The sequence below is a fragment of the Rhinatrema bivittatum genome, chromosome 10, assembly GCF_901001135.1.
Source record: "Rhinatrema bivittatum chromosome 10, aRhiBiv1.1, whole genome shotgun sequence".
NCBI classification, from domain to species: domain Eukaryota; kingdom Metazoa; phylum Chordata; class Amphibia; order Gymnophiona; family Rhinatrematidae; genus Rhinatrema; species Rhinatrema bivittatum.
In genome coordinates, this window is record NC_042624.1 from 17,752,984 (window position 1) to 17,780,848 (window position 27,865).

The following is a 27,865-nucleotide window of genomic DNA, read 5'->3' on the forward strand; positions in this document are numbered from 1 at the left end:
TCTGAGGCCTTGAGCGATGCCCATCTACGGGCGGTGATTCCAGCTGCTGCTGCTCTGGAAGCAGTCTCAAAGTTGTCATATACTACCCTCACCTCATGTTTTTCCGGCTTCTAGGCCTTTGTTGATTACGGCCTGTGCTGGTTACTGGAATTGTGTGGGTAAAGAGGTAACAAATTCCTCCATTTGCTTCCATAGGTTCCTCTGATATTGTGTGATATATAATTGGTAAGCAGAAATTTGTGTGTTTAGGATGGCACTCTGATACACTTTTCTGCCTAATGATGGAGTTCATGAGTGAGGGTGCACACGTCTGGACTTTTTCTGTGCAGACTCCACTACAACAGACTGGTGTGGTAACTGTTGTTTTTGATAGCCTGGAGCTGTCTGCACTATATAAGTTGTGTCCACACGCTTATTCACTGCGGGAACAGAAGATGGATGCTCCCAGATGCGGCGTTGGAGATCCAAGAGAACTTCATGGATTGGCACAGCCAGCACTTGTTTAGGCGGGTCTACAAACTGTAGAACGTCAAGAGTTTGTTGTCTGGTATCTTCTTCTGCTGTGAGTTTGAATGGAATGCAGTCAGCTATGTCCTGAACGAATGTTGAGAATGATAAATTCTCTGGAGGTGATTTTTTTCTCTGATCCGGAGGAGAAGGTTCAGACATGAATCCCTCAGAAGATGTTACAGATTGCTGGTCATCCCAAGAATCATCAGAGTCGTCTCTGTAAGGAGAGTTTGGCGATGACCTGGGAGGGAAGTAAAGGCCTGAAGGGCCTGGCTGTGGATCATCGGTGGAAAATAATGGTGAGGTGTCCTGAGGCTTTGTTGATGGTAGGTTATCGATGACATTCTGATATCTTTGCAAAAGTCGTCGATAAAATGCAAGATCTTATACTTCAGGAGGCTCGGATGATGGTTGCCTCGATAGTACAGTGGTTGTCATCGATGTAGTCGTCGGTGGAAGTGCTGCGGAAGACTTCGATGTCGACGGAATCGAGAACGGCATCGAAGAGCCCGATGGAATCTGGGTGAAGATAGATGTCGATGACGTAGTGAATCTCGGTGTTGTAGTAATCAAATCCATCGGTGTCGTCGGTGCCAACAAGGGCACCGGCATCGGTGGGTCCACCGGCATCAGTACTACTACCGGCATCGATGCTGGAGGCATCGGCGGGATCGCCGGAAGTGTTTGTTCCTGGAGAGCCTGGAGGACCGCTTGTCTGATTATATTAGACAATTCCGGCTGCACAACTGATGGAATCAGAGCAGTTGTAAGCGGTGGCGGAGGCTGCGACGAAAGATCCTGTGCGGAGGTCTGAGGAGTATCTGGAATCGATGGAGGTAAAGGCCCAGGCGTCGAAGGGACCTGTATTTCCTGGTCCCGTGGCCTGCTTTGCCATCGGTTCGTCTTGGGACATCGATTGTCGACGACGTCGATGCCGATGTTTTGACTTTAGATGTTCCGCCGACTTCGTCGATATTTCAGACTATGGTGAAGATGGACCATCACTGAATCCGTCTGGGCACGGTTTTTTTAAGCAAGGCTCTTTTAGTCGCTCCAGCCGGAGACGACTTCGACGATTTGAAGGGGAAGGAATTAGTTGGAGCTGGAACAAATGTTCCATTTTTTCCTGCCTAGCCTTCCACCCTTTTGCAGTCATCTCAGCACATTTGGGACACGTACTTACATCATGTTTTTCACCGAGGCAAAGGCCACATTCTAAATGTGGGTCGGTGATCGACATGGTTCTATTGCAAATAGGGCACTTTTTGAAGCCCGTAGCCATTTCGTTACCGATGGCCGTCGAAGAATGTGAATTTGTGAGAAGAGAATTTTCCAAAAATGAGAAATCAAGACTGAGGTACTCACCAGCCGGTGAAAAGGAACCCCGAGAGACGTCTATGAGAGAGAATATCCGAAAAATACGACTTTTCAGTCAGAAAAAACTTTGTGTAGAAACGCAACGGCTCCTGTCCCGCGATGCCTGAAGCAGCACGGAAAAGCAAAGACTGAAGAGAGACACCATCATTTCACCTACCTTAAATCTTCAGCTTTCCTCCCGCCTTTAACTCATTTCTCTTTTACAAGTCCCTTACATTCCGGTTGTTCCTTATTCCCCTTCACTCTACTTGCCCACATCCAAATTTCATCTTAAGCCCCTCTCACTCCCTGTCCTCCTCTACTACTACACCTGCAGCTGCTCGGCATCACAGACCGAATAGCTACTGTACTTCCATCTTCACTGAATCTGTATTTTCCTGCAGTCTTCACAATACATGCTTTCTTTTTAAGCAAAAAAAACAGAGGTCTACAGAAATTGGAGGAGAAAACAGTTGCTAGAGGAACTGCAGTTGCTCTCAGTGCTGATCTCCTTGCACTTTGGTTCTGTGCTGATCCGCACCCACACTGGAAGCATTTCAAATGTTCCCCTGCTGCCATGGGAACAGGAGAGACAGCATGCAGTCCACTGGATACCAAAGTATTGAGTGCTCTGTTGTGAGCAGCTTCATAGAAATCCCTGCTGAAATTCCACACTGGCATTCCACTCTACTATGGATGATGAACTAATGATGCCAATGTATAGCCATGTATTATTTTATTGACATTTACTACTTACATTGGCACAACCGAAAGAGAGACAAATGGGAAAAGAAAAATGAACAAAAAGTCAAATATCGAACATTAAAATCTTACTTGCTCACGCTTGAATTTCATCACATATTCTCTCTGTTTTTCCATTTTATTTTTCCGTCTTTCCGGCGATTCCACAATTTGAGATTTCTTTTTGTCTATGTCTTCTTTCATAGTAGCCAGGGTCAGTCTTATCTGGCTCTGTAAATAAGTTTACATATTATGCATATATTAATAGGATTTCTAAATAAAACATTTTAAATTATGATTATTTCTTTTATTTGTTTTTTGCATCTGGAGAAAAAAAAAGACAGAAGGATAAAAGGAGAAATTTAGTCTTACATGTTAATTTCCTTTCCTTGAATCCTACCAGACAAATGTGTGGGTTTATGCCATCCTGCCAGCAGATGGAGAACCACAACCTTTTCAGTGACATCATGCTACAAGGAGTAATGCAAAACAGGAAATTGCCAGCATTTTTCGGTCAAATCAATGGAGTGATAAAAATCACTATAAAAAAAAAAACGCAACTAGAAGAAAATAGGAGGAAAACCCTACAACAGCAAACCTCTTCTCAGGATTCCAAAAGGTAAACGAGAAGACATTGTGAATCCTCAACATCTCTCCAAAGAGAGAAACTAAAATTTTCTGAAAGAGGCTCTCAATCAAGAACAGGCAAAATTGATATGCTGACTTCCTGAACTGGTCTAGCTGAATCCAAGGAAAGGAAATTAACAGGCAACACCAATTTCTCCTATTTTGTCATCTTGCTAGACCAGTCTAAATGCGTGAAGTACTCAAACACATTCAAATCCTTTTAGTATGAGCACAAAGTCTCCAGCACTTGCCAAAACTTTAGCAAATATACTGAGGAGAATGTCTTCAATCCATCTTAATGGACAAGTTACTTACCCGATAATTTTATTTTCCTTAGTGTAGATAGATGGACTCAGGACCAGTGGGCTATGTTCCCCTGCCAGCAGATGGAGACAGAGGAAGCTGACGACACAGTATATATACTCCTACAGTGACCCCAGCCTGCCAGTATTCTCTTCAAAAGCCACTGTGGACAGACTAGTAAAAAAACGTGATTAAAAACAGGCAACCATAAATGTACTCAACCAGCAATAAACAAGTAAAAACAAAAGGTACCCCAAGCTAGGGACTGGATGAACACTTACAGGTAATCCCTTTGTATCAATTGTCCTCCTGGGGGGATACAGATTCCATCAGGTGGCAGCCGAGGGCAGGAAGTTGAGTCCCTCTGTCTACACTAAGGAAAAAGAAGTTATCAGGTAAGTAAATTTCTCCATTTCCTACCATGTAGACAGATAGACTCAGGACCAGTGGGATGTACCAAACCTACTCCCGAATAGGGTGGGAGGCTGTACACGGTCCAGTCAACACCGCATATGCAAAAGTTGCGTCCTCCCAGGCCTGCACATCCAGACAACAAAAACCTGGAAAAAAAGTGTATAAGGAAGACCATGTCACAGCTCAGCAAAAGTCGACAGGAGGCAACAATCTAAACTTCATCCATGACACTGCATGAGCCCTAGTGAAATGAGCTTTAACCTGAGTAGGCAACGACTTTTCAGTTCCACATACACAGCCGTAACTACCTCCTTAATCCAGCAAGCTACTGTGGCTCGTGAAGCTAGTTCGCCCTGCTTCCTTCCACCATGAAGGACAAACTTTCGGAAAAGTTCACTCCAGATACCGCACAAGTCTCTTCACATCCAAGGAATGCAGGAAGTGACACTCCTCTGCATCCCTGACCTTATAAGGGACAGCAAAAAAATGGACTGATTCAAATGGAACTCTGAGACCACCTTAGGCAAGAAGGAGGGAACAGTACGTAACTGCAAAGGCTGTGGAGTCAATCAATGGAAAGGCTCCCGGCAAGACAGGGCCTCCTACTCAGAAATGCGACGTGCAGAACGTATAGCCACCAGGAACGTATAGCCATCAGGGTCAATAAGCTCAAGGAAATGCTACGCAGCAGTCAAAATGTAGGGCCCACTGAAAAATCTAGCACCAGGTTAAGACTCCACAAAGGAACCGGCAACCATAAGAGAGGTCGAAGGTGATTCACTCCCTTCAAGAAACGAGCCACATGAGGATGGGACAAATAAGGGACAGCAAAAAAATGGACTGATTCAAATGGAACTCTGAGACCACCTTAGGCAAGAAGGAGGGAACAGTACGTAACTGGACTGATTCAAATGGAACTCTGAGACCACCTTAGGCAAGAAGGAGGGAACAGTACGTAACTGCAAAGGCTGTGGAGTCAATCAATGGAAAGGCTCCCGGCAAGACAGGGCCTCCTACTCAGAAATGCGACGTGCAGAACGTATAGCCACCAGGAACGTATAGCCATCAGGGTCAATAAGCTCAAGGAAATGCTACGCAGCAGTCAAAATGTAGGGCCCACTAAAAAATCTAGCACCAGGTTAAGACTCCACAAAGGAACCGGCAACCATAAGAGAGGTCGAAGGTGATTCACTCCCTTCAAGAAACGAGCCACATGAGGATGGGACAAATAGGGAGACACCATTTACCATGCCTCTGAAATACGTAAGAGCCACAACCTGCACCCTTAAAGGAATTAAGGGCAATCCCTTATTCAATCCACCCTACAAAAAATGCAGAATAAGCGAGGAAGAACACCGTGCTCCTCGCATCAGGTTTCAAACACTCTCCAAATGCACACATTTGCTAGAGAAGTGAAGAACTTCTGAGCACAGAGTAAGGTAGCAATCACTGCAGAAGAATATCCATGCTTCAACAGGTGAACCATCTCAAGGGTTCTCGTGAAGAACCAGCCCCTGCAGCAACAGATACATGCAGGGCGGAAGACGAAGGGTGTCCTCCAACAGGAGTTTCCGGATTGGCCCAGGCATCTACCAAAGATGCCTGGGCCAATCCGGAGCCACCAGGAGTATTAGCCCACTGTGGATTTTGATTCTGTCAATGATTCTGTCCAGCAAGGGCCACGGAGGAAAGGCATAAAACAACTGGTCTTCGGGCCAGACCTGTACAAGACCATTAATACCCAGGGACCACGGATCTCTCCTGTGACTGAAGAATTGAGGAACTTTTGCATTTCGAGAAGCTGCCAACAGGTATAGGTACGGAAGGCCCCAGAGATTCGCCATCAGCTGAAATGCCTTGGCAGACAAAATCCATTCTCCAGGGTCCAGACTTTCTCTGCTGAGAAAGTCTGTTCATACATTGTCTTTTCCTGCGCTGTGAGAGACCAAAATCATCTGAACCTAAGAAATTGCCATGCTGGGTCAGACCAAGGGTCCATCAAGCCCAGTATCCTGTTTCCAACAGAGGCCAAACCAGGCCACAAGAACCTGGCAATTACCCAAACACTAAGAAGATCCCATGCTACTGATGCAATTAATAGCAGTGACAATTCCCTAAGTAAACTTGATTAATATTTATTTATTTATTTATAATTTTTATATACCAGCATTCTTAATAAAAAATATCAAATCATATCGGTTTACAATGAACAGAACAATCGCGGTTGTGGGGTTACATAGAACAAGTCATCAAAAACATAAAAACCTTAAAACATTTAAAAAAAACATTAGATAACAGGTGGAAGTAGATAAATTATCAGTAAGTAATTATAAATAAGTAAATCAAAATACATCACTGTAACTGTTATAACTAACAGTTAATTAAAATTAAAAATAATAAAATAATAAAATTAAATAAACATGTCGACTATAAACAATTAACAGTTGACAAGAAAGTTGTCGTCTAGAAGCAAATGACAATTGACTAGAAGAATGATGTCGTCTAGAAACAAATAACAATTGACTAGTATGATGAAGGAGTATAAGCAGTGATGAACAGCGATACATAAATTAAGACGTCTAATATATGTTGTTATGAGACGGTGGGGAAGAGAGGGCATGGCGTGGTGGGCCCAGGGGAATCGGGAAGACATGAGGAGGGGGAGGTTTATGAATCTCGGGCTGGAAGGTGGGTTTAGTGGAACTGGCTGGCATGTGAGGAATAGGAGGGGCGAAGAGGGAGGGATGAGAGGCATAGAATCAGGTCGTGGTATGCTAGAGAGGTTTAAGTCTGTCTGAGTTTCAGTTAAGACCATTGCGTTTCGGTTAAGTCAGTTGACGATTTAACCAGCAACTACCCTAATGACCTGTTATATCTATTGGCCGGTGTCTGAATGCTCTCGAGCCTCCGGGAAGGCTTGTCTGAAGAGCCAAGTTTTGAGGTGTTTCTTGAATGTTTGAAGACAGGGTTCTTGTCTCAGCTCCGAAGGAAGCGAATTCCACAGGTTGGGCCGGGCTGTAGATATGGCGCGTTTTCTTAGAGTGGTTTTGATCGGGGGTGCGTAGAGAGATCCTTTATAGGCGTTTCTGATTGGTCTGGTAGATGTGTGGATACTTAGTTGTGAGCTTAACTTGAGGTGAGCAATACCGTGGATGTCTTTGTGAATCATCATCAGTATTTTGAAGGTGATCCTGGATTTTAAAGGGAGCCAGTGAAGGCCTTGAAGAATGGGTGTAATGTGGGATCTTTTGTTTGAGTTAGTGAGTAGTCTAGCTGCGGCATTCTGTTCCATCTGTAAGGGTTTAATAGTTGTTGCAGGGAGTCCTAAGAGAAGAGAATTGCAATAGTCTAATTTTGTAAGGATGAGAGACTGGACTACTAGTCGGAAGTCACTGAAATGAAGGAGAGGTTTTAGATTTTTGAGAACTTGAAGTTTATAGAAGCATTCTTTAGTTGTATTGAGGACAAACGATTTTAAATTGAATAGGTTATCAAGCCGAATCCCAAGGTCTCTGACCGAGGAGGAGTGGTTAATGGCTGTTTTAGCAAATTGAGATGCGCTTTGAGAGTTGAGGAGGTTATGGTTTTCATCTGGAGAGATGATGAGGAATTCGGTCTTGTTCGAGTTAAGGATAAGGTTCAAGCTGGTGAGCAGGTTATTGATGGATTGTAGACAGCGGTTCCAATGTGCCCAAGTTTTTTGCAGGGATTCGGAGATTGGTAGAAGGATTTGAACGTCATCGGCGAATATATAGAATTTTAGTTTAAGGTCGGCGAGAAGATGGCAGAGGGGCAGCAAATAAATGTTAAACAGTGTAGGAGAGAGGGATGATCCTTGTGGGACTCCCTGGCTTGTTTGATTGGGAGTGATTCTTTAGTGTTGATTCTGACTTTATAGAATCTATTTTCAAGAAACGATTGAAACCATCCATGAGCCTCTCCTCGAACGCCGATATCTGATAGGCGTTCTAGTAGGATAGAATGATTGACCGTATCAAAGGCGGCAGAAAGGTCGAGAAGAACGAGAAGGAAGGGTTGTTTTCGTTCCAGATTGAGAAGGATAGTGTCCGATAGGGATGAAAGTAAAGCTTCAGTGTTTTGTGATTTCCTGAATCCGAACTGGAAAGGGGAGAGAATATTGTTCTCCTCAAGGTAATTGGTCAGTTGTTTATTTACGATTCTTTCCATTACTCTGGAGATCAGGGGAAGGTTAGCTATCGGTCTAAAGTTAGCAGGGTCAGAGGTTGGAAGGTTAGGTTTTTTTTAGTAAAGGTTTTAAGATAGCTAGTTTTAGTTGGTCTGGAACCTTGCCTTGTGATAATGAGCAGTTGATGATGTCTGCTAACGATTTCGAGATGGTGTTTGGAATGGATAGAAGAAGGTTGGAGGGTATTGCGTTCAGTGGGTGAGAAGAGGGTTTTAGCTTTTTTAGAATGCTTTCGATCTCAATAGAAGAGGGTGTCTCGAAGGATGTAAGGTTATAGTTCCTTGTTGGAGGGGGAATGCTGGATGGATGGGAAGTTGGTTGAGCTGGTGGACGGGATGTTGGCTGAGCTGTGGAGATAGGTTTGAGGAGGTTGGTTATCTTCTTATCGAAGTATATAGCTAGTTCTGTAGCTTTGTTGAATGCTTGTTCGTCGGGGGTGGAAGGGGGAGAGGGTTTGTGAGGGATGAAACGACGGAGAAAAGGGCTTTGGAGTCGAATGAAAAGTTATGAATTTTTTTTGCATAGAAGTCTTTTTTGGCTTTGAGGATAGCAATCCTGTATGCATTGAGGTGGGCTTTGTATTGGGCAAGCGTGTCAATGGATGGGGTCTTGCGCCATTTGAGCTCTTTACTGCAGAGTTTTTGTTTGATGCTTTTGAGGTCCGGGGTATACCATGGATTCCTGTTGGCTTGAGGTGGTTTTAAGGATTTTGTTACGGTTGGGCAGGATTGGTCTGCAATCTCGCTTGTTATCATGGTCCATGAGTTCATAGCCGAGTGTACGTTGGTGAGATCAAGACGAACCAGCTCTTTAGAGAGCAGATTGCTAAGAAGATCTGTAGAACAAGGTTTCCTATATTGCATTGTGATTGTAGGGAAGACAGGTCGAGGATGGTCATTAATATGGATCTCGGCAGAGATTATGTGATGATCTGACCACGGGATTGGAACGATAGATGGGCTAGAGGCGGTTGATAGACCCTCGTTAAGGAAGATCAGGTCTAATGAATGTCCTGCATTATGTGTGGGTCCTTTGTCGATCTGGTTGAAACCCAGGTGTTTGAGTGCTGTGAGTAATATATCACAGTTGAGGGATAATGGGGACATGTCGACATGGAGATTAAAATCTCCCATCAGAATGGCTGGTTTGTCTCTCTTGAGATGTTTAGTTGTAAATTCGATTAGGGGTGAAGGGTCGGAGTCTAAAATTCCTGGGGGTGTGTAGATCAGAGCAATTTGGAGATGATCCGAATTGAATAGGGCTAGTTCTAGGTTGCTTATTTTGGTGGATAGTTGTAGTGAGAGACCGAGTCCCTTTTTTGCGGCTAGCAATAAGCCTCCTCCCTTTTTTTTGATTCTGGGTATTGAGTGGATATCGTAGTGTTGGTTGGGGAGGTGGTTAAGAAGGACTGAGTCTGTGGGTTTCAGCCACGTTTCAGTCACGGCACACAGGTCCGGTTTGTTGTCCGTCAGGTGGTCATTAAGGAGATCAATTTTTTTTTGTGATAGATTGGGCGTTGAATAGGGTAAGGGTAAAAAGAGTGAGGCCGAGCGTTTGTGAGATTGGGGAAATCCTAATTGGGATTAATCTTTGCTGTCGTATGCCTAGTATCCTAGGCTTGTTGGTCTTGTGCTTTGGAGAGTAAGGGATTGTAGATATGGTGAGTGGATGCATCTTGCTCAAGAGGATAGGAGCCCTTAACTTTAATGGGGTTATGGGCCAAGAACCGGGGAGGGGAGTAGAAGGTAAGTGTCTTATTCTGTGGTGGTGTTTTTACGGTCCAGGGAGTTGGCTAAAGACGCCTTGAGTCGCGTTTTGAGCTGCTTGTCTGCGGGGATATAATAGAAGGAGTTGTTTTGTAGGTTGCTGAGAGTAGCTGGATAACCAGAAGAGATCGCAACAGGACTGAAGGTGGGTGAGAAGAGCATAAGTGGGGTGGGGTGTCCTTCAGGGCCGCACGAAGGGGCACACAAAGGGGCCTGCCCCTTTGTTGTGCTCCTTTGGTGCGCGGCGCCTGGGATCCGCTGTTCAATTTAAAGGGCTTTCGGCTGCGTCACTGGGGCGCCTCTTTTTGATTGGCTGGTGAGTCGGGTTAGGCCTCAGGGCGGCGGACTGCGGCAGCTGTGGACGGCGGGTCGAGGTCACGTGGTCGGCGCGGTTCCCTCGGCGGTAGGGGCGAGTTCAAACGGGCCTTACCCCGATGGGATGCTGCGCCGGCTGCGCGGCCCTCACTCCCAACTCCCTGATGCTGTTTTTTGTACCTCGTGGCTTCCGGCGAGCAGAAGCGAAGAGCTTCTGTTAATGGACTTCTCCTCCAAGAACTTATCGAAACCTTTTTTGAACCCAGCTACACCAACTGCACTAACCACATCCTCTGGCAACAAATTACAGAGCTTTATTGTGCGTGGGGTGAAAAATAAATTTCTCTGATTAGTCTTAAATGTGCTACTTGCTAACTTCATGGAATGCCCCCTAGTCCTTCTATTATTTGAAAGTGTAAATAACCGATTCACGTCTACTCATTCAAGACCTCTCATGATCTTAAAGACCTCTATCATATCCCTCCTCAGCCTTCTCTTCTCCAAGCTGAACAGCCCTAACCTCTTCAGCCTTTCATAGGGGAGCTGTTCCATCCCCGATATCATTTTGGTTGCCCTTCTCTATACCTTCTCCATCGCAACTATATCTTTTTTGAGATGCGGTGACCAGAATTGTACACAGTATTCGAGGTGCGGTCTCACCACGGAGTGATACAGAGGCATTATGACATTTTCCATTTTATTAACCATTCCCTTCCTAATAATTCCTAACATTCTGTTTGCTTTTTTGATTGATGGAGCACACTGAGCCGACGATTTTAAAGTATATCCATTATGATGCCTAGATCTTTTTCCTGGGTGGTAGCTCCTAATATGGAACTTAACCGTGTAATTACAACAAGATGTCCTTCCACCCATTCCATAAGTTGGTCTATTTCCTGCGACACTTGCCAGCTCTCGGTTCCTCCCTAGCGATTGAAGTAAGCCACAGTCATTAAGTTGTCCGACATCATGCGGCCCACTCAGCCCAGAAGTCTGTGGCTGAACTACAAGCATGCCAACCTGACCGCCTCTCGGTCATACAACGTGCCTGGGCCATCAGTTCCTGACAGTTAGCTCCCCATCCCTGGAGACTCACACCTGTCATGTGTACAACCAGTTCAGGGAGGCTCAAATGAGCCTCTTGCAACCACCACTGGAGGCAAGAGTAGATTTCCATCGGCAAGTGGAGCCAAACCAAATAGTCCTGAGATTGTAGGTTCCAACGAAATAGCAGTGAGCACTGAAGAGGACATATGCACCCTCGCCTACGGCACCACTTCCAGGATTATCACCATCAAACCGAGCACCAGTAGATAACTCCAACCTGTCAGGCGGATAGTGTTAACCAACTGATGCATTTGAGACATCAACTTTTGGATCTGTGCGTCCAGTAGAAAAACCTTACCCAGCCTCGTGATGAAGGCAACTCCCAGATACTCCCAACGGCTGAGAAGGCCGGAGACTGCTCTTGGCCAGGTTCCGCACCCAACTAAACTCCTGCAGCAAGGAAATCAACTTGTTGGCCACCAGACTGCTCTTTGCTAACGACTTGGCCTGAATCAGCCAGTCGTCCAAGTATGGTCGTACCATGATCCCATTTTTTTCTCAATGGCGCCGCCACTACCACCATGACTTTGGAAAATATTCTGGGGGCAGTGGCCAAACCAAAGGGCAGGGCCCAAAACTGAGAAAAGCGACCAAGCACTGCAAAACATACAAAACGGTGCTTCAAATATAAGGCAAGCCTCGGACACATCCAGTGAAGTCAGAAACTCCTCCAATTGTATGGCCATTATCACAGATCCTAAGGTTTCCATGCGAAAATGAGTCACCCGCAGATGATAGTTGACACTCGAGGTCCAGGGTGGCACAAAAGGAACCTTCCTTCTTGGGTACAAGAAAATAAATAGAATAACACCCTGTATTTTCCTGAGATGTAGGCACGGGAACCACATCTCTCAGCCGGAGGATCCGCAGAAGCATAGAATCTACTGCTTGCTTCTTCTGTGGGAAATGACAAGGAGACCCTATGAACACATCCCTAAGGAATGGTGCAAAATTCCAGTGCATATCTTTCCCATATCACTTCCAGGACCAATTGATGTGATGTGATCTCGACACACCTCTGATAAGAGATAGGCATCCCCCTATCTCCTCCTTCCGAAGGTGGGTCAGCATACCTTCATTGGGAAGCTTGGGATGGTCCGCCACCTGAGCATGCTCCAATCATGAAATGTCGGTGATGAAAGGACTGAGACCTAACAAAAGGCAGAGTCCTCTAAAAGGTCAGATTTCTGTAGGGACGAAAACGCTTGGAACCCCCTGAGACGACCCCTCATAGAAAAGGGGCACTGCAATTGCTTCTTATCCTCCGGTAAACCTGGAAATGAAGATTCGCCCCACTTATTCACCAGCTTTTCCAACTTGCTCCCAAACAAGATTGAGCCTTTAAAAGGCATTCTGGTAAGATTAGCCTTAGAGGCTGCTTGAGCTGACTAATTCCGCAACCATAGCTGATGTCTTGGCGTCAATTTCTAAGCCACTCCTCTGGCTGAGGTACAGACCAAATCACAGCCCATGTCTTCCAAAAAGGCAGCAGTGGGTCCATAACTGCTCTGGAATTCATTTCATTATCATCCACTTCCTGAGAGAGAAGCAGACAAGAATGCACCACAAGAGCACAACAGGAAGCAATCTGCAAAGTCATTGCTACTGCATCAAAGGCCTGCTTAAGGATAGATTCAATCCGCCTATCATTCACATTCAAGGCAGCTCCTCCCTCCACGGGGACAGTCGGTTTAGATATGGTTCAGACAAGTGCATCCACTTTGGGAAAACGTAAACACTCTCTCACAGCTGGATCCAGAGGGTATAGCCATTCCAATGCCTGACCCCCTTTGAAATTTGCCTCCATAGTGTCCCATTCAAGATCAATCAATTCTTGAATGGCGTCCATAACAGGATAAAAGCAAGAGGCTTTATGCAAGGAGACCAAAATAGGATTCTTCTTCAGCTCTGACAAAGAATCCAAACCAAGCACCCTCAGCATCTTCAACATCTGGAAAATAAAGGCTGGTAATTCCTCTCTATGAAAGAACCGCAACTTGGTTCAATACAAATCCAAACCTGGAGGGATTTCACCATCTTCCAAGGAATCAAGATCTGCCTCATCATCCATGCCATCTGGGTCCCTACCATCTGGGTCTGGTGAACAGAGGCGTGCCACGGCGCTTAAACGTAGGCATGGAAGTGGGAGGGGCCACCAGCTGAGGGTCCGACCTGACCAGAGTGGGCAAAATGGAGGACTACACCTGAACAATGTCTTGTAAATCTTGAAAAAACTCCACCCAAGAAAAAGCAGCCAGATCCAGACCAAGCCCAGAAGATATTAGAGTGGGCCCAACTGAACTGCCATCTCCTGCGGAGGAGCCAGTCAAAGGAATACCAAGATCTAGCGCTCTTCCAGCCAAACCATAACCACACCATCACCACAATGAGAGAATCCAGGCTTAGCAAAATCCAAGGAAGGCAACTCTCCCTGAGCATCCAACCAGCGCTGAAATGTTGGAAACAGGTGAGACTGATAAGCCCTAACATTTTAGGCATCACAAAGAGAAAGGTGCTTAGGCTTCTTGTTTACTGGTGCCATGAGCAGCGGTAACTGTGCATTGAAATGGCTCGGCTTAATAAAGCTGCATGCACAAATTATAGACGCCCCAGCAATAAGTGCGACAAGGTGAATGCACTACTAGTGTGCCTTGCAGGAGCATATCACCACGCACAAATCAGTTACATGCGTAAAGGTCACGCCTAGCAGGGCGTACAAACGCATGTGCAGAGTGACGCACTGTGCATACTGACGTTCTGTAGAGGGTAGTAAAGCATGCACAGAAGCGCAAAAATGCACGGCATACCATGCAGCACATCGAGAAAGCCTACCATGATGCCTAGTCCACCTGGGCTGCTCAAACCCCAAGGCTGCCCAGTTCCCCTAAATCATATGGGAGCAGAAATGACGTCGAGACGGCGCGCCGAGCACAGAGAACTAAGAAAGGCCTAAAAACTCCCTGTCTTTGTAGGTAAAAAGATCTTCATTTTTTTTTTTAAAGTTACCGGAGCTCAGAGACTATCTCTGGCTGCAAGGGCAGAGGGAATCTGCAGTCACCGCTGCGCTCTGACTTCTACACCTGCTGTCTTTCAATGATAGGGAGGATCAACTTGGTGGGGGTGTGACACGTTATGTCCAGGAGGGTATAGAGTCCAACAGGATAAAGATCATACAAGAGACTAAAAGCTCATTAGAATCTATATAGGTAGAAATCCCATGTGTGTTGGGTAAGAATATAGTGATAGGAATATACTACCAACCACATGGACAAAATGGTCAAACAGATGATGAAATGCTAAGAGAAATCAGGGAAGCTAACCCATTTGGCAATGCAGTAATAATGAGAGATTTCTATTACCCCAATATTGACTGGGTAAATGTAACATCATGACATGCTAGTGACAAAGTACCTGGATGAAATAAATGACTACTTCAAGGAGCAATTGGTTCAGGAACCAACGAGAGAGGGAGCTATTTTGGACTTTATTCTTAGTGGAACGCAGGATTTGGTGAGAGAGGTAAGAGGTGGGGCCACATGGCAATAGTGATCATAACATGATCAAATTTAAACTAATATCTGGAAGGGGGACAATAAGTAAATCTACAGCTCTAACACTAAATTTTCAAAAGGGAAACTTTGATAAAATGAGGAAAATTGTTAGAAAAAAACTGAAAGGTGCAGCTGCACAGGTTAAGAGTGTTCAACAAGCATGGACATTGTTTAAAATTAAAATCCTAGACGCGTAGTTCAGATGTATTCCACGCATTAAGAAAGGTGGAAGGAAGGCAAAATGATTACCAGCATGGTTAAAAGGTGAGGTGAAAGAGGCTATTTTAGCCAAAAAAAATATCCTTCAAAAATTGGAAGAAGGATCCATCTGAAGAAAATAGGAAAGTATAAGCATTGTCAAGGGTAAAACATTGATAAGTCAGGCGAAGAGAGAATCTGAAATGAAGTTGGCCATAGAGGCAAAATCTCATAATAAAAAAACTTTTTAAAATATATCCAAGCAAGAAACCTGTGAGCGAGTCGGTTGGACTGTTAGATGACCGAGGAGTTAAAGGGGCTCTTAGGGAAGACAAGGCCATTGCAGAAAGACTAAATGAATTCTTTGCTTCCGCATTTACTAATGAGGATGTTGGGGAGATACCAGTTCCGGAGATGGTTTTCAAAGGTGATGAGTCAGATGAACTGAACCAAATCACTGTGAACCTGGAAGATGTAGTAGGACAGATTGACAAACAAAAGAGTAGCAAATCACCTGGACCAGATGGTATGCATCCTAGGGATCTGAAGGAACTCAAAATTGAAATTTCAGATTAGTTAAAATTTATAACATCATTAAAATCATCCATTGTTCCTGAAGACTGGAGGGTGGCCAATGTAACCCCAGTATTTAAAAAGGGCTCCAGGGGTGATCCAGGAAAATATAAACCAATGAGCCTGACTTCACTGCCGGGAAAAATAGTTCAAACTATTCTCAAGATCAAAATCGCAGAGCATATAGAAAGACATGGTTTTAGTGGAACACAGTCAACCCAAGAGAAGTCTTGCCTCACAAATCTACTTCATTTTTTTTGAAGGGGTTAACAAACATGTGGATAAAGGTGAACCGACAGTTGTAGTTAATTTGGATTTTCAGAAGGCGTTTGACAAAGTCCCTCATGAGAGGTTTCTAAGAAAACTAGAAAGTCATGGGATAAAAGGTGATGTCCTTTCGTGGATTACAAACTGGTTAAAAGAAAGGAAACAGAGAGTAGGATTAAATGGTCAATTTTCTCAGTTGAAAGGGGTAAACAGTGGAGTGCCTAAGGGATCTGTACTTCAACCGTGCTTTTCAATATATTTATAAATGATCTGGAAAGGAATACAAGTGAGGTTATCAAATTTGCAGATGATATAAAATTATTCAGAGTAGTTAAATCACAAGCGGATTGTGATACATTGCGGGAGGACCTTGCAAGACTGGAAGATTAGGCTTTCAAATGGCAGATGAAATTTAATGTGGACAAGTGCAAGGTGATGCATATAGGGAAAAAATAACCCTTGCTGTAGTTACACGATGTTAGGCTCCATATTAGGATCTAGAAACTTTGACAAATGTTTTCCGTGATGGGCTTCATCTGATGATGTTATCCATGTGTGAGGACTACCATCCTGCTTGTCCTTGAAGGAAAACATATTACATAAAAAATGTAAATACAGCAATCAGCTCTATCTTGAATCCACTCAACTAACGTAAAACCTTTGGAGGTGTTTAGGTGGATTTATTCTGCCATATTGGATACCATCAATGAAATACAGTAAATCAAAGGACAATTAAGCTGTGTGGTTACAAATCAATTTTATAAAATGCCATATATGTCAAGGTGGTAAAAACAACAAAGAATCAACCATCAAGAATTATTGCCAACCTGATTGTATCCTCTACATTCACGAGAGCCCTCGTTTCACCCTCCCCACACAATGGCCATTGCTGCTCATCTCAACTACCATGGCCATTACACTCCACTTTAATTAGCAGATGTGAGCAGCACTGCTGAAGAAAGCCAGGAGGAAAGAAAATCTGTCCAGAAGTAAACCAGCACATAGTCAGTCTTCTGCCCTCTTGGTTCAGTCATGGAGGAATAGGGCTGCCACAAGGACAGTGTGTGCAAGGTTCAGAGTCCTGAGCAGTTCAATGCTCAACTTGCCTCTGCATGTGCAGAACAGTCAAATTTGTAGGTGATATTTTTAAAGAATGGTAAAAAGGAAGATTATGGGGGCATTTCTAAGATGGCCGCACATGCAGGACGCTCTTGAGATCTGAGCTTGGTGCTTTCTAAAATTTTCCTGAAGATAAAGTTATGCCAGCAAAAAGGAAGGGCAAGGTGAGGGTATATCCCGCGGAATCCTTGCCCATACCGATACAATTAGAAATCACTAAATTTATGTCCGTACCTGGGAATGTACCAGCAACTGAGGATCCTGATGGGCAACATGTTCTGGGAGAAACACTTGCCCCGGCAGAGGACGTTTCGCTGAGCCTGGAACTAAGGAGGCCACCAGCACAGAGAGAGGACGAAGGGAGCATTGCTGAAGGACTGGGAAGTGAGGTCACTTCCGATTTCAGAGGCGGAGCAGGAGGTGAAACATCAGAGGAAACTCCGCTTCGGCAGAACCCCTCCGGAGCAATGCAATCTGTGGTTACCGCACTGGTTTTGGAGGAAAACGGAGTTGAATCAACTACTGTAAGTGTGGCTCTCAATGTTATTGGAAGCCCAATAGATCCCGGAACCCAAGCCACTGCATGTATAGACGGAGGGGCTGGGAGCGGAGGAGCAGAGGGCCCCCCCCCCCCCCCCCCATCAGAACGTCTGCCGTGACTCTAGAGAGTCTATAGGAAATGATGGCTGGGTTTACTGTGGAACTGAGAAATATCAATCGTAAACTTGACCAAGCTACTCGAAAACAGAGAGAGTTGGGAGAAACTCAAGAAAATGTGGTTAAAGTATTGGACAGAGTTGTAGAACTCGAGAAAAGAGATAAGAAAATCCAGGAGTTTAAATCTGTTGTTGCTAGAGATAGAGAAATGCTGGCAAGAAGGTTGGAACGGCTAGAAAATAATGCCAAAAATCTCAATCTTCGTTTCCTTAATTTTCCAAGAATTTTGGGTGACATTTCTTTTACTACCTTGAAAAGGTTTCTTCAAGAAGGATTGGGGTTTTCAACTGAAGATATGCCAACAATTAACACTTGCTATTTTTTGCCAAAGTCTAGAATATCAAATAGACAAACCAACATGCAATTCCAAGGAAATTTGACAAATTTTTTGAAAAGTTCTGAGCTGGAAATCCTCGATAGAGTAACATTATTGGTTTCTTTAATTTCAACACATGATATAAGCAAAATTATAAAAGTGTATTTCAGAAAATTTCCAATCAATTTCCTAGAAAATAAAGACATTTCCAGATTTGGCATTAGTAACACAAGCCAGACATAAAGGTTTCCTTGAATTTCGTCAAGAAGTGATTAGTCTGGGTTACTCCTACCAACTCAGGTTTCCATGCAAGTGTTTTCTAAAAAAGGGAGAAGAATTTTCCCTTTTTTAAAAAACTTTATTGATTCAAAGAAACCCAATACTTCAACCCCTGTACAGTCTATTTAGAGAGATAATAGGAATGCTATGTACTGACCATCTGTATTTACTATTAGTATGTGCTTGTGGAACATAAATGTACTCCTAATTTCTAGCCCCTTACTATTAGAATCATTGTCAGTTAAATTAATAGGTAAAAATTACCATGTTTTGTGATTTAATTTAGAAATTTTTGTATATTACCTCAGTATGGACTTCATTTTGATTTCTTGAGTGGTACAATTTGTTTAAGGTACCTGTGTTAGTCTATTACAAATATTGTTTTGCTTTGTAAAGATAAAATTAATTAAATAAAGAATTTAAAGATTGGTAAAAATATTTACATAGCATGGGATGGGTATTTCTTAACAGTCACAATATAATGTAAGCAAACAAAATACTGGCTTATAATTATAGAAGCAGTCATGCTTACCAATTTTTTATTTTTCTCTGCAGATAGCGCTTTAATTTGTGCTATTTTTTCTTGTAAAGTACTCTGGTAAAGAAAAAACAGTTAGTATTAATTAGTAGTATTTATAATCCATGAACACCTAAGTAAGGAAATAATGGGATTCACCAACACAAAGATTTTGTAGACTCTGGAATCTCCCTTCCAAATGCTTTCTGCCCCGATTTCCCTCCTCCCCCCTCCCCATCCCACCATTACTAATCATCCCATCTACCCTCCTCCTCCCTCCATCCCTGGTCCTTTGCCCCTGAAATTTCTTTCCTTGGTTGATAATCAAGATCCCTCTTTTACTACCCAACAAGAATTGTACACACATACATTCAAGTAAGTCTGGAAAACATTTCTAACTGTAATATAAATTAATATGCAAATTTTAGGTTGCTTGAAAAAACTTTCCAAAATGTAATGTGGCACCTCACTTTACACCCCCCCCCCCCCCAAAAAAAAAAAAATCAAGGAGCTGAGACAAACCTAAAGCTGGTCTGGCTAAAACAAAACTAATAAAAAGTGCAATTTCCTTGTGAATCTCAAGTCTGAAAAAAAGGACCGATGGATATGTGTAGTCAAAGCACATATAGTAATAGGATCACTACTAGAGCTCACTAGAGATCTGAACTTGACTCTACCTATATGATCTTCGGTAGCTCAGCTGTCTCTAATTTGAGCACTTTTCCAGCAGAAAACTTAACAGATAAATGAATGAGAAAGCAGAGTTGTTTACCTGTAAATAGATATTCTCAGAGGACAGTATGTCATCAGTGCTAACACATGGGCAGTATCAGATACAGCTTAATTTTCTAGAATCTTTTGAGCATGCACTTCTGGGTATGTACAGCCTGCTATAATACCATGTGTCCACAAGGGGGGCCCCCTTCAGTCTATAATTTTGCTTACATTTGGAGAAGCCTAAGGGGAGGCAGGCAGATTTATTCAGGACTGACATCCTGCTGTACTCTAATACCAACTATTCCAAGTAAAGAACTCTGCTTTTTCCAAAGACAAGCAGAAAGGCAGTCGTCACACAGGAGAAATCCCTAGCTACATACTGCATTGAACAAAAAAAAAATGGGAAACCTGAAACAAAGCCAACAGGCAAAATCTTTTTGGTGGCGCACACACACACAAACACACATATATACACATATCTCCTTAGAGATCGAAAATATCCTAAAAAGCTCAAACCTTCTTCACACCCTCAGGACTCCATACCCACCAATCTACTCATCGCTTGCGCTAAAACCATCTCTAAACCCATTTCACAAATAATCAACTGCTCCTTCTCCCAAGGGCTAGTACCTGACCCTCTAAAAATGGCAATCGTAAAACCACTTCTAAAAAAATCTAACCTTTCTCCAGAAAACCCATCCAATTTTCGCCCAATTGCAAATCTACCATTCATCGCAAAAATCATGGAACGAGTGGTAAACAAACAACTAACTGAATACCTAAACGACCACAACTTGCTATCTCCAGCACAGTTCGGGTTCCGCCAATCTCGAAGCACGGAAACTCTCCTTATCTCACTAACGGATTCCATATTACTAAATCTGGAAAATAGACACCCTTGTCTTCTCATCCTACTTGATCTCTCGGCGGCATTTGACACTGTCAATCATAACACATTAATAGATCGTCTGTCAGACATTGGCATCAGAGATGAGGCCCTCAAATGGTTTAAGTCATTCTTACAGAACAGACAGTATAAGGTCAAGGTCAACAAGGAAGAATCCCAACCAGTCACCTGCAACTTGGGAGTCCCACAAGGATCGTCACTCTCTCCAACCTTATTCAATATATACCTTCTTCCACTCTGTCAGCTCCTCATCAACCTAAATCTCATACACTATTTATACGCAGACGATGTACAGATACTGATGCCTATTACTGAATCTCTCCAAAAAACTCTGGACGTCTGGAACTCTTGCCAACAAGCCATCAACAACTTGCTCTCTAGCCTCAATCTGATTCTAAATCAAAGCAAAACAGAATACCTCCTTATCTCCCAAGATGGAACCTAGTCACATCCCAGTACCATCCTGTCCACTCAATTAACAATGTCCACACAAGTCAGAAATCTAGGTGTTATCCTTGACAATCAAATGAATTACAGATCTCTCAAACAATATCGTAAAGGATGGATTCTTCAAATTACAAGTTTTGAAAAGTCTGAGACCTCTCCTCCATTTTCAAGACTTCCGTCTAGTTCTACAAGCAATCATTCTCACGAAAATAGATTATTGCAACTCACTATTACTAGGCCTCCCTGCTAACGCCATAAAACCGCTACAGATGCTGCAAAACGCTGCAGCAAGGATCTTAACCAAGTCCAACAAAAGAAACCACATATCACCCATCTTAAAAAGCCTACACTGGCTCCCTGTCAAATTCAGAATACTTTTCAAAGTGCTCTCAGTTACCCACAAGGCACTACACAACTTGGCACCACTCGAGCTCAAAATCCCTCTCCAATTCCACACCTCTACCAGACCAGTGAGACAAGCCTATAAAAACAACCTTCATATACCACCGATGAAGTCAGCACTAAGTAAAAGAGCCTTCTCCACAGCGGGCCCTAAAATCTGGAACACTCTCCCACCAGAACTCAGATCAGTGCAATGCTCCTATACATTTAAAAAAAGACTCAAAACTTGGTTATTCAACCAAGCATTCCCATAGCAGCAACCTGCGGAGCATCCCTGCCAATGATCCTTTCGGTGGAAACCCACTTGAGAGCTATTATGAGCTATTCAGATCATCTATAGAGCTCACGTAAACTTTGCCAGTCAAAGATCATATCCCAGTCTTATAATTACCAACTGTTTATTTAACCTACATTAGGCACTGTATCCCTTACTTATGCCTACATTAGGCAATGTATCTTTCAAAATGTTATTAACCCCTTATATACTTATCCAAGTTATATCGACCTGTTCATTGTAAGACATTTACTTGTCAATGTTACTGTTAAAATGTAAACCGAATTGATCAGTAATTCTGTTATTGGAAAGTCGGTATATAAAAATGCTAAATAAATAAATAAATATACATACACATAGTATATACCGTATTTTTCGCTCCATAAGACACACTTTTTTCCCCCCCCAAAAGTAGGGGGAAAATGTCTGTGCATCTTATGGAGCGAATATTAAAAAAAACAAAACAAAACTAATTACCGTATTTTCCGGCGTATAAGACGACCCCCCCTTTTTTATACACATTTTTAAGAAAAAAAATAATTTTACACTCAAACAGGAGCAACCCTATCTATGAAAAGGTAACACTACAAATACCGTATATCAGGCCCTAAAAACCAATACACCTCTCATTAGGAAAACAGAACTAGCAAGCAGCTATAGATCCCCACACAGAAATAATTGTAAAACTATACTAATAAGCAGAATAAATGTTTCAAAACAGCTATGAACAGAATAACATCCAACAATTAAAAACTCATAAAACTATTAAACATTCTCCAAACACCAATAAAATATTTCAAAAAAGCAGACATCACATAATATTAAATAATTAAAATGGCAGTCAATCAAGAAAAATAAACTTAAAAAGCCACCTTTACTTACCCCCTCCAGCAGCTTTCCTACTCCTCTTCCATGCAGGCCGTAGCACACACCAGAAGCAGCAGTAGTGGCTAAGCTCTATACTCATGGTCCTCTTCCTTAGGGTCCATGTCACACACACACACACCATACCAGTCATGCCCCCATGACCAGTTTCTGTCTCTCACACACCAATCATTTCCCAAACAGTCTTTGACACACACACCAGACACCTTCCTGAACAGTTTCTCTCATGCCATACACACACACACAGGCTTCCCACTCCCGTGTTCTGCTTACCATACATATACGGGCTTCTCACTCTCATAATCACTTTCTCTGTCTCACACACACACACACCAGTCTCTCTCTCATTTCCATGCTCGCTCTCCACGTGCACAGGCTTCTCATTCCCTGAATCACATTCTTTCTCTCACATTCACACACACCAGTCTCTTTCTCTCACACACACACCGTCACCTTATTAACCAGTCTCTCTCTCATGCATGCACACACACACAGCCCTCCCACCCCCATGCTCTCTCTCACATAATCAGGCTTCTTACTCCCATGCTTTTTCACATACCCAGATTTCTCACTTCCATGCTTTTTCTCTCTCTCACACTCACATACACATCAGTCATCTCCTTGAGCAGTCACTTTCATTGTCTCTCACATATACCCACACATGAGCCCTCTGACCAGTTTCTCTCAATCACACACATGCTCTCAATCAAATGCATTCTCTCACTTACACACTGGCTGGCTGGCTGCTTCTCTCTCTCTCTCACTCACTTCCTCTCCCCTCCCCCGCCTCCAAAGCACAAATAGTAGCTGCTGCAGCAGCCGCCTCTTCCAGCCCCCACAGGCCAAGAAAGAAGAATCCTATCGGCCGCGGGAGGCTTCTGCTGCTGTCTCCTTTCCCTATTATCAGCTGCTTCGATTGCTCGGGGGCCGATGCTGCTGTCGCTGCTGCTATTTTTTCATGCGGCACGGCTTTCTCCTTCCCGCGCACCGCACTGTGTATCACTTCCTGTTCCAGGTCGGGGGGGGGGGGGAAGAAGAAAAGGCCAGCCGCGGATGCCACAGCTTTTTTATTTTTTTTTGCACCGCTGCCGTTCCCGCTGGGCTTGAACATGCTGATAGCCCAGCGGCAACGGCAGCAGCGAAGGAAGAGCAGCTGATTTTCAAAGAGAACTGTCTGTATAGTTTCTCGTCAAAACTAACATAAGGTGCATGTGTTTAAAATCCCACTTGCTTTGCACCCGCTATTTGGGTGGGCGGCAATAAAATAGCGCGTGTGCTGTTGATGATCTCAAACACAACACACACTGTTATCCGCCCTCTCTCCTGCCCTCTCCAGGAATGTCTCTCTTTTTAACTCAGCTATAAGTGCATGTGCAGTTTTCCTGTCTCCCCATCCTCTCCTGGACACCTCTCTTTTAATGCAGGTAAGAGTGCATGCACAGTTCTCCTCCCTCCCCTGCCCTCTCCAGGAATGCTTGGCGACACACCGGTGAGAAGCGCTGCCCTATAAGACGATACCCAGCGTATAAGACGACCCCCGACTTTTGAGAAGATTTTCAGGGGTTAAAAAGTCGTCTTATACACCGGAAAATACGGTACAACCAATGTTTTTATTGTCCCCATTCCCCATTGCAACCCTTTAAATTTAATTTACTTCAACCCCCAGCCTCCTGACCCCCCCCCCCCCCCAATACTTGCCAAAAGTCCCTAGTCGTCCAGAGCGATCTCCTGTACTTGGGCTGTCGGCTGCCAGTATTCAAAATGGCGCCAATAGCCTTTGCCCTTACTATGTGTCACAGGGGCTACCGGTGCCATTGGTCGGCCCCTGTCACGTGGTAGCCCCTGTGACATAGTAAGGGCAAAGGCTAATCGGCACCATTTTGAATACTGGCAGCCGACGGCCCAAGAGCAGGAGATCGCTCCGGACCACCAGGGACTTTTGGCAAGTCTTGGGGGGGGGTTTGTAGTTAATTAAATTTAAAGGGTTGGGATGGGGAATGGGGACAAAAAAAACCCATTTTATGCCCTACCCTAATTTGCTCCATAAGACGCACAGACACCCAGGAACAGAGCTGGTTTAGCGCACCATTTTTATTTTTTTTTAAATTTCCCCGCTCTGAATCCTAGGTGCGTCTTATGGAGCAAAAAATACAGTACATACATACACATGCATATATACATATATTACTTTTTAAATCATATATGGCCAGTAATTATTTTAAGAATTTTTATAACAATTTGACCTGTACCAGCATCAGGCTTACTGATCTATAATTTCCTGGACCATCCCGGTGACTTTTTAAAAATCAGTATTATATTGTCTACCCTCCAGTATTAAGGTATTGTGTCCATTTTAAATAAGTCACAGATTGCTAGAAACAGGTTTGCAATTTCGTCTATGAATTCTTTCAGACAACAGTACAGAATTATAATCATCGGTCAAGAATGTTCAATATTTTAACATTTTGTTTTTTTTAGGTGATTGCAATTTAAAAATAGTCTAAGTATCTCTAAATTTTTCAAGTCTCCAAATACTGCCCTTCAGAATCTCCAAGTGTCTCAAATTTTCAAATGCACAAATTAAAAAAAAAACCCTCATACAAATCATACAAAATATTCAATGATCCATTCATCTTCAATTGCATCACTTAAAATAAAATTAAAAAAAAAGAGTAAAAACATTTAACATTGAATATTAAAGATCAGTGATAACTGTGCTCGGTTACCGTGATATGCCTTGTTGGCATATATGAGCTAGTGCATTTTGTTAGGAGGGTCCATTTCAATATAGTAGCATGCTGCACAGCCTAATCAATAAGAACTAAAGTGAAAATTATGTCTTTCTTTGTATAATCACTGGTGTGACATTTCATTATTGTGGTCTCTCATGATATTTTTATTAATATTTAGTTCATTCAGAATCATCAGGTCCTAGTGATTTGCTTTAGTTTGTCAGTTTAGCATATTACATCCTCCATTATCAGAGATTTATTTTAGTTGATCAGAATCACCAAAGAACGTTTCCAGCAATAGTAGCTTTTTAACATTCTCCTCAGTAAATAGAGGCAAAGAATTCATTCAATTTTTCTGCAATTTCCTGGTCTTCCCTCCCCTATTTGCCCCTCAGCTGCCCAACTGATTCACTAACTGATCTTGTTTTTAATGAGTTGAAAAAGTTTATTAGAGTTTGCTTCTTTGGCAAGCTTCTTCTCAAATTTTGTCCATCTTTTTTTACTATTGTTTTGCATCTAACTTGCCAGTATATACACTTTTGCCAGTACATACTATTTTCTTGAATCTCCAGATACATAACACGAACATAAAAACATAAGAAATTGCCATGCTGGGTCAGACCAAGGGTCCATCAAGCCCAGCATCCTGTTTCCAACAGAGGCCAAACTGTAACCTGGGAAATTAGGGCCCCCTGAGAACTCAAATTGCTAATTTTTCTTGTTTCTGTTTCTTTCAGCTCCACAGTTGCGTTGTGATGGTGTGATACTTTTCATAAAGAATGATAAGTATCAAAGGGGGGAATGAAGGAGTCTGAACGCTTTAACCTGACAAAGGACTTCATGTACCAGAATTCCCTGCTTCATGACGGGTTTACTTACAGTCTGCAATACAGCTGTAATTAGGACATTGAGAAACTCTCTGTCAGCACATTGCACATTTTCATTTTTTTTGGCTTCGCTGTTCTTATTCTCTGATAAGCTTTCACTGCTGTAACCTAGATTAGAACAATGGATGTATTATGTGATGGGCTGTATTACTGCAGACTCGCGAATTCCTTTCCAGAACTGCAAGTCCCAGCAGCCTCTCCTGCAGAACATGGGAGAAGTTTCACGAAAGTTCCAGGGTGTCTAGGGAGGGGGTCAGTAGCCCCTTCAGCCGGAATATGCTTGCTCAGCAATGCTTAGAACGCATGTGTAAAAGATAAGAACTGTAAAGTGCATAAGAGTCTGCTCCTGGAGGGGAGGGGCATGCAGTTGTACTGAGCCTTTGTCTTAGCTGCATCTTGCTGGCAATAAAAGTCTATCTTTACGGATCAGTTGTCTGGACCTCCTTACTGACTAAAAAGAGACGGTTACAAAACCAGGCCACAAGAACCTGGCAATTACCCAAACACTAAGAAGATCTCAAGCTACTGATGCAATTAATAGCAGTGGCTATTAAACTTGATTAATAGCAGTTAATGGACTTCTCCTCCAAGAATTTATCCAAATCTTTTTTGAACCCAGCTACACTAACTGCATCCTCTGGCAACAAATTCCAGAGCTTTATTGTGCGTTGAGTGAAAAATAATTTTCTCCGATTAGGCTTAAATGTGCTACTTGCTAACTTCATGGAATGCTCCCTAGTACTTCTATTATTCGAAAGTGTAAATAACCAATTCACATCTACTCGTTCAAGACCTCTCATGATCTTAAAGACCTCTATCATATCCCCCCCTCAGCTGTCTCTTCTCCAAGCTGAAAAGCCCTACCCTCTTCATCCTTACCTCATAGGGGAACTATTCCATCCCATTTATCATTTTGGTTGCCCTTCTCTGTACCTTCTCCATCGCAACTATATCTTTTTTGAGATGCGGTGACCACAATTCTACACAGTATTCAAGGTGTGGTCTCACCATGGAGCGATATACAGGCATTATGACATTTTCCGTTTTATTAACCATTCCCTTCCTAATAATTCCTAACATTCTGTTTGCTTTTTTGACTGCAGCAGCACACTGAGCCAACGATTTTAAAGTATTGTCCACTATGATGCCTAGATTTTTTTCCTTGGTGGTAGTTCCTAATATGGAACCTAACATCATGTAACTACAGCAAGGGTTATTTTTCCCTATATGCAACACCTTGCACTTGTCCACATTAAATTTCATTTGCCATTTGGATGCCCAATCTTCCAGTCTTGCAAGGTCCTCCTGTAATGTATCACAATCCGCTTGTGATTTAACTACTCTGAATAATTTTATATCATCTGCAAATTTGATAACCTCACTCGTCGTATTGCTTTCCAGATCATTTATATATATATATATATATTGAAAAGCACTGATCTAAGGACAGATCCCTGAGGCACTCCACTGTTTACCCCTTTCCACTGAGAAAATTGACCATTTAATCCTACTCTCCGTTTCCTGTCTTTTAACCAGTATGTAATCGACGAAAGGACATCGCCTCCTATCCCATGACTTTTTAGTTTTCTTAGAAGCCTCTCATGAGGGACTTTGTCAAATGCCTTCTGAAAATCCAAATACACTACATCTACCGGTTCACCTTTATTCACATGTTTATTAACCCCTTCAAAAAAATGAAGCAGATTTGTTAGGCAAGACTTCCCTTGGGTA

General features: G+C 43.0%; 1 protein-coding gene across 1 annotated transcript in view; it reads right to left on the minus strand.

Moving 5' to 3' along the window:
- Positions 1 to 27,865, minus strand: part of NUF2 (NUF2 component of NDC80 kinetochore complex) — a 231,761-nt gene that overhangs the window by 67,538 nt on the left and 136,358 nt on the right. Inside the window, exons 9-10 of the mRNA XM_029618644.1 lie at positions 18,899 to 18,961; positions 2,701 to 2,838 (exon numbers count right to left, since the gene is read on the minus strand). Coding sequence (XP_029474504.1) covers positions 2,701 to 2,838; positions 18,899 to 18,961 — 201 coding nt within the window. The remainder of the gene's footprint in view (positions 1 to 2,700; positions 2,839 to 18,898; positions 18,962 to 27,865) is intronic.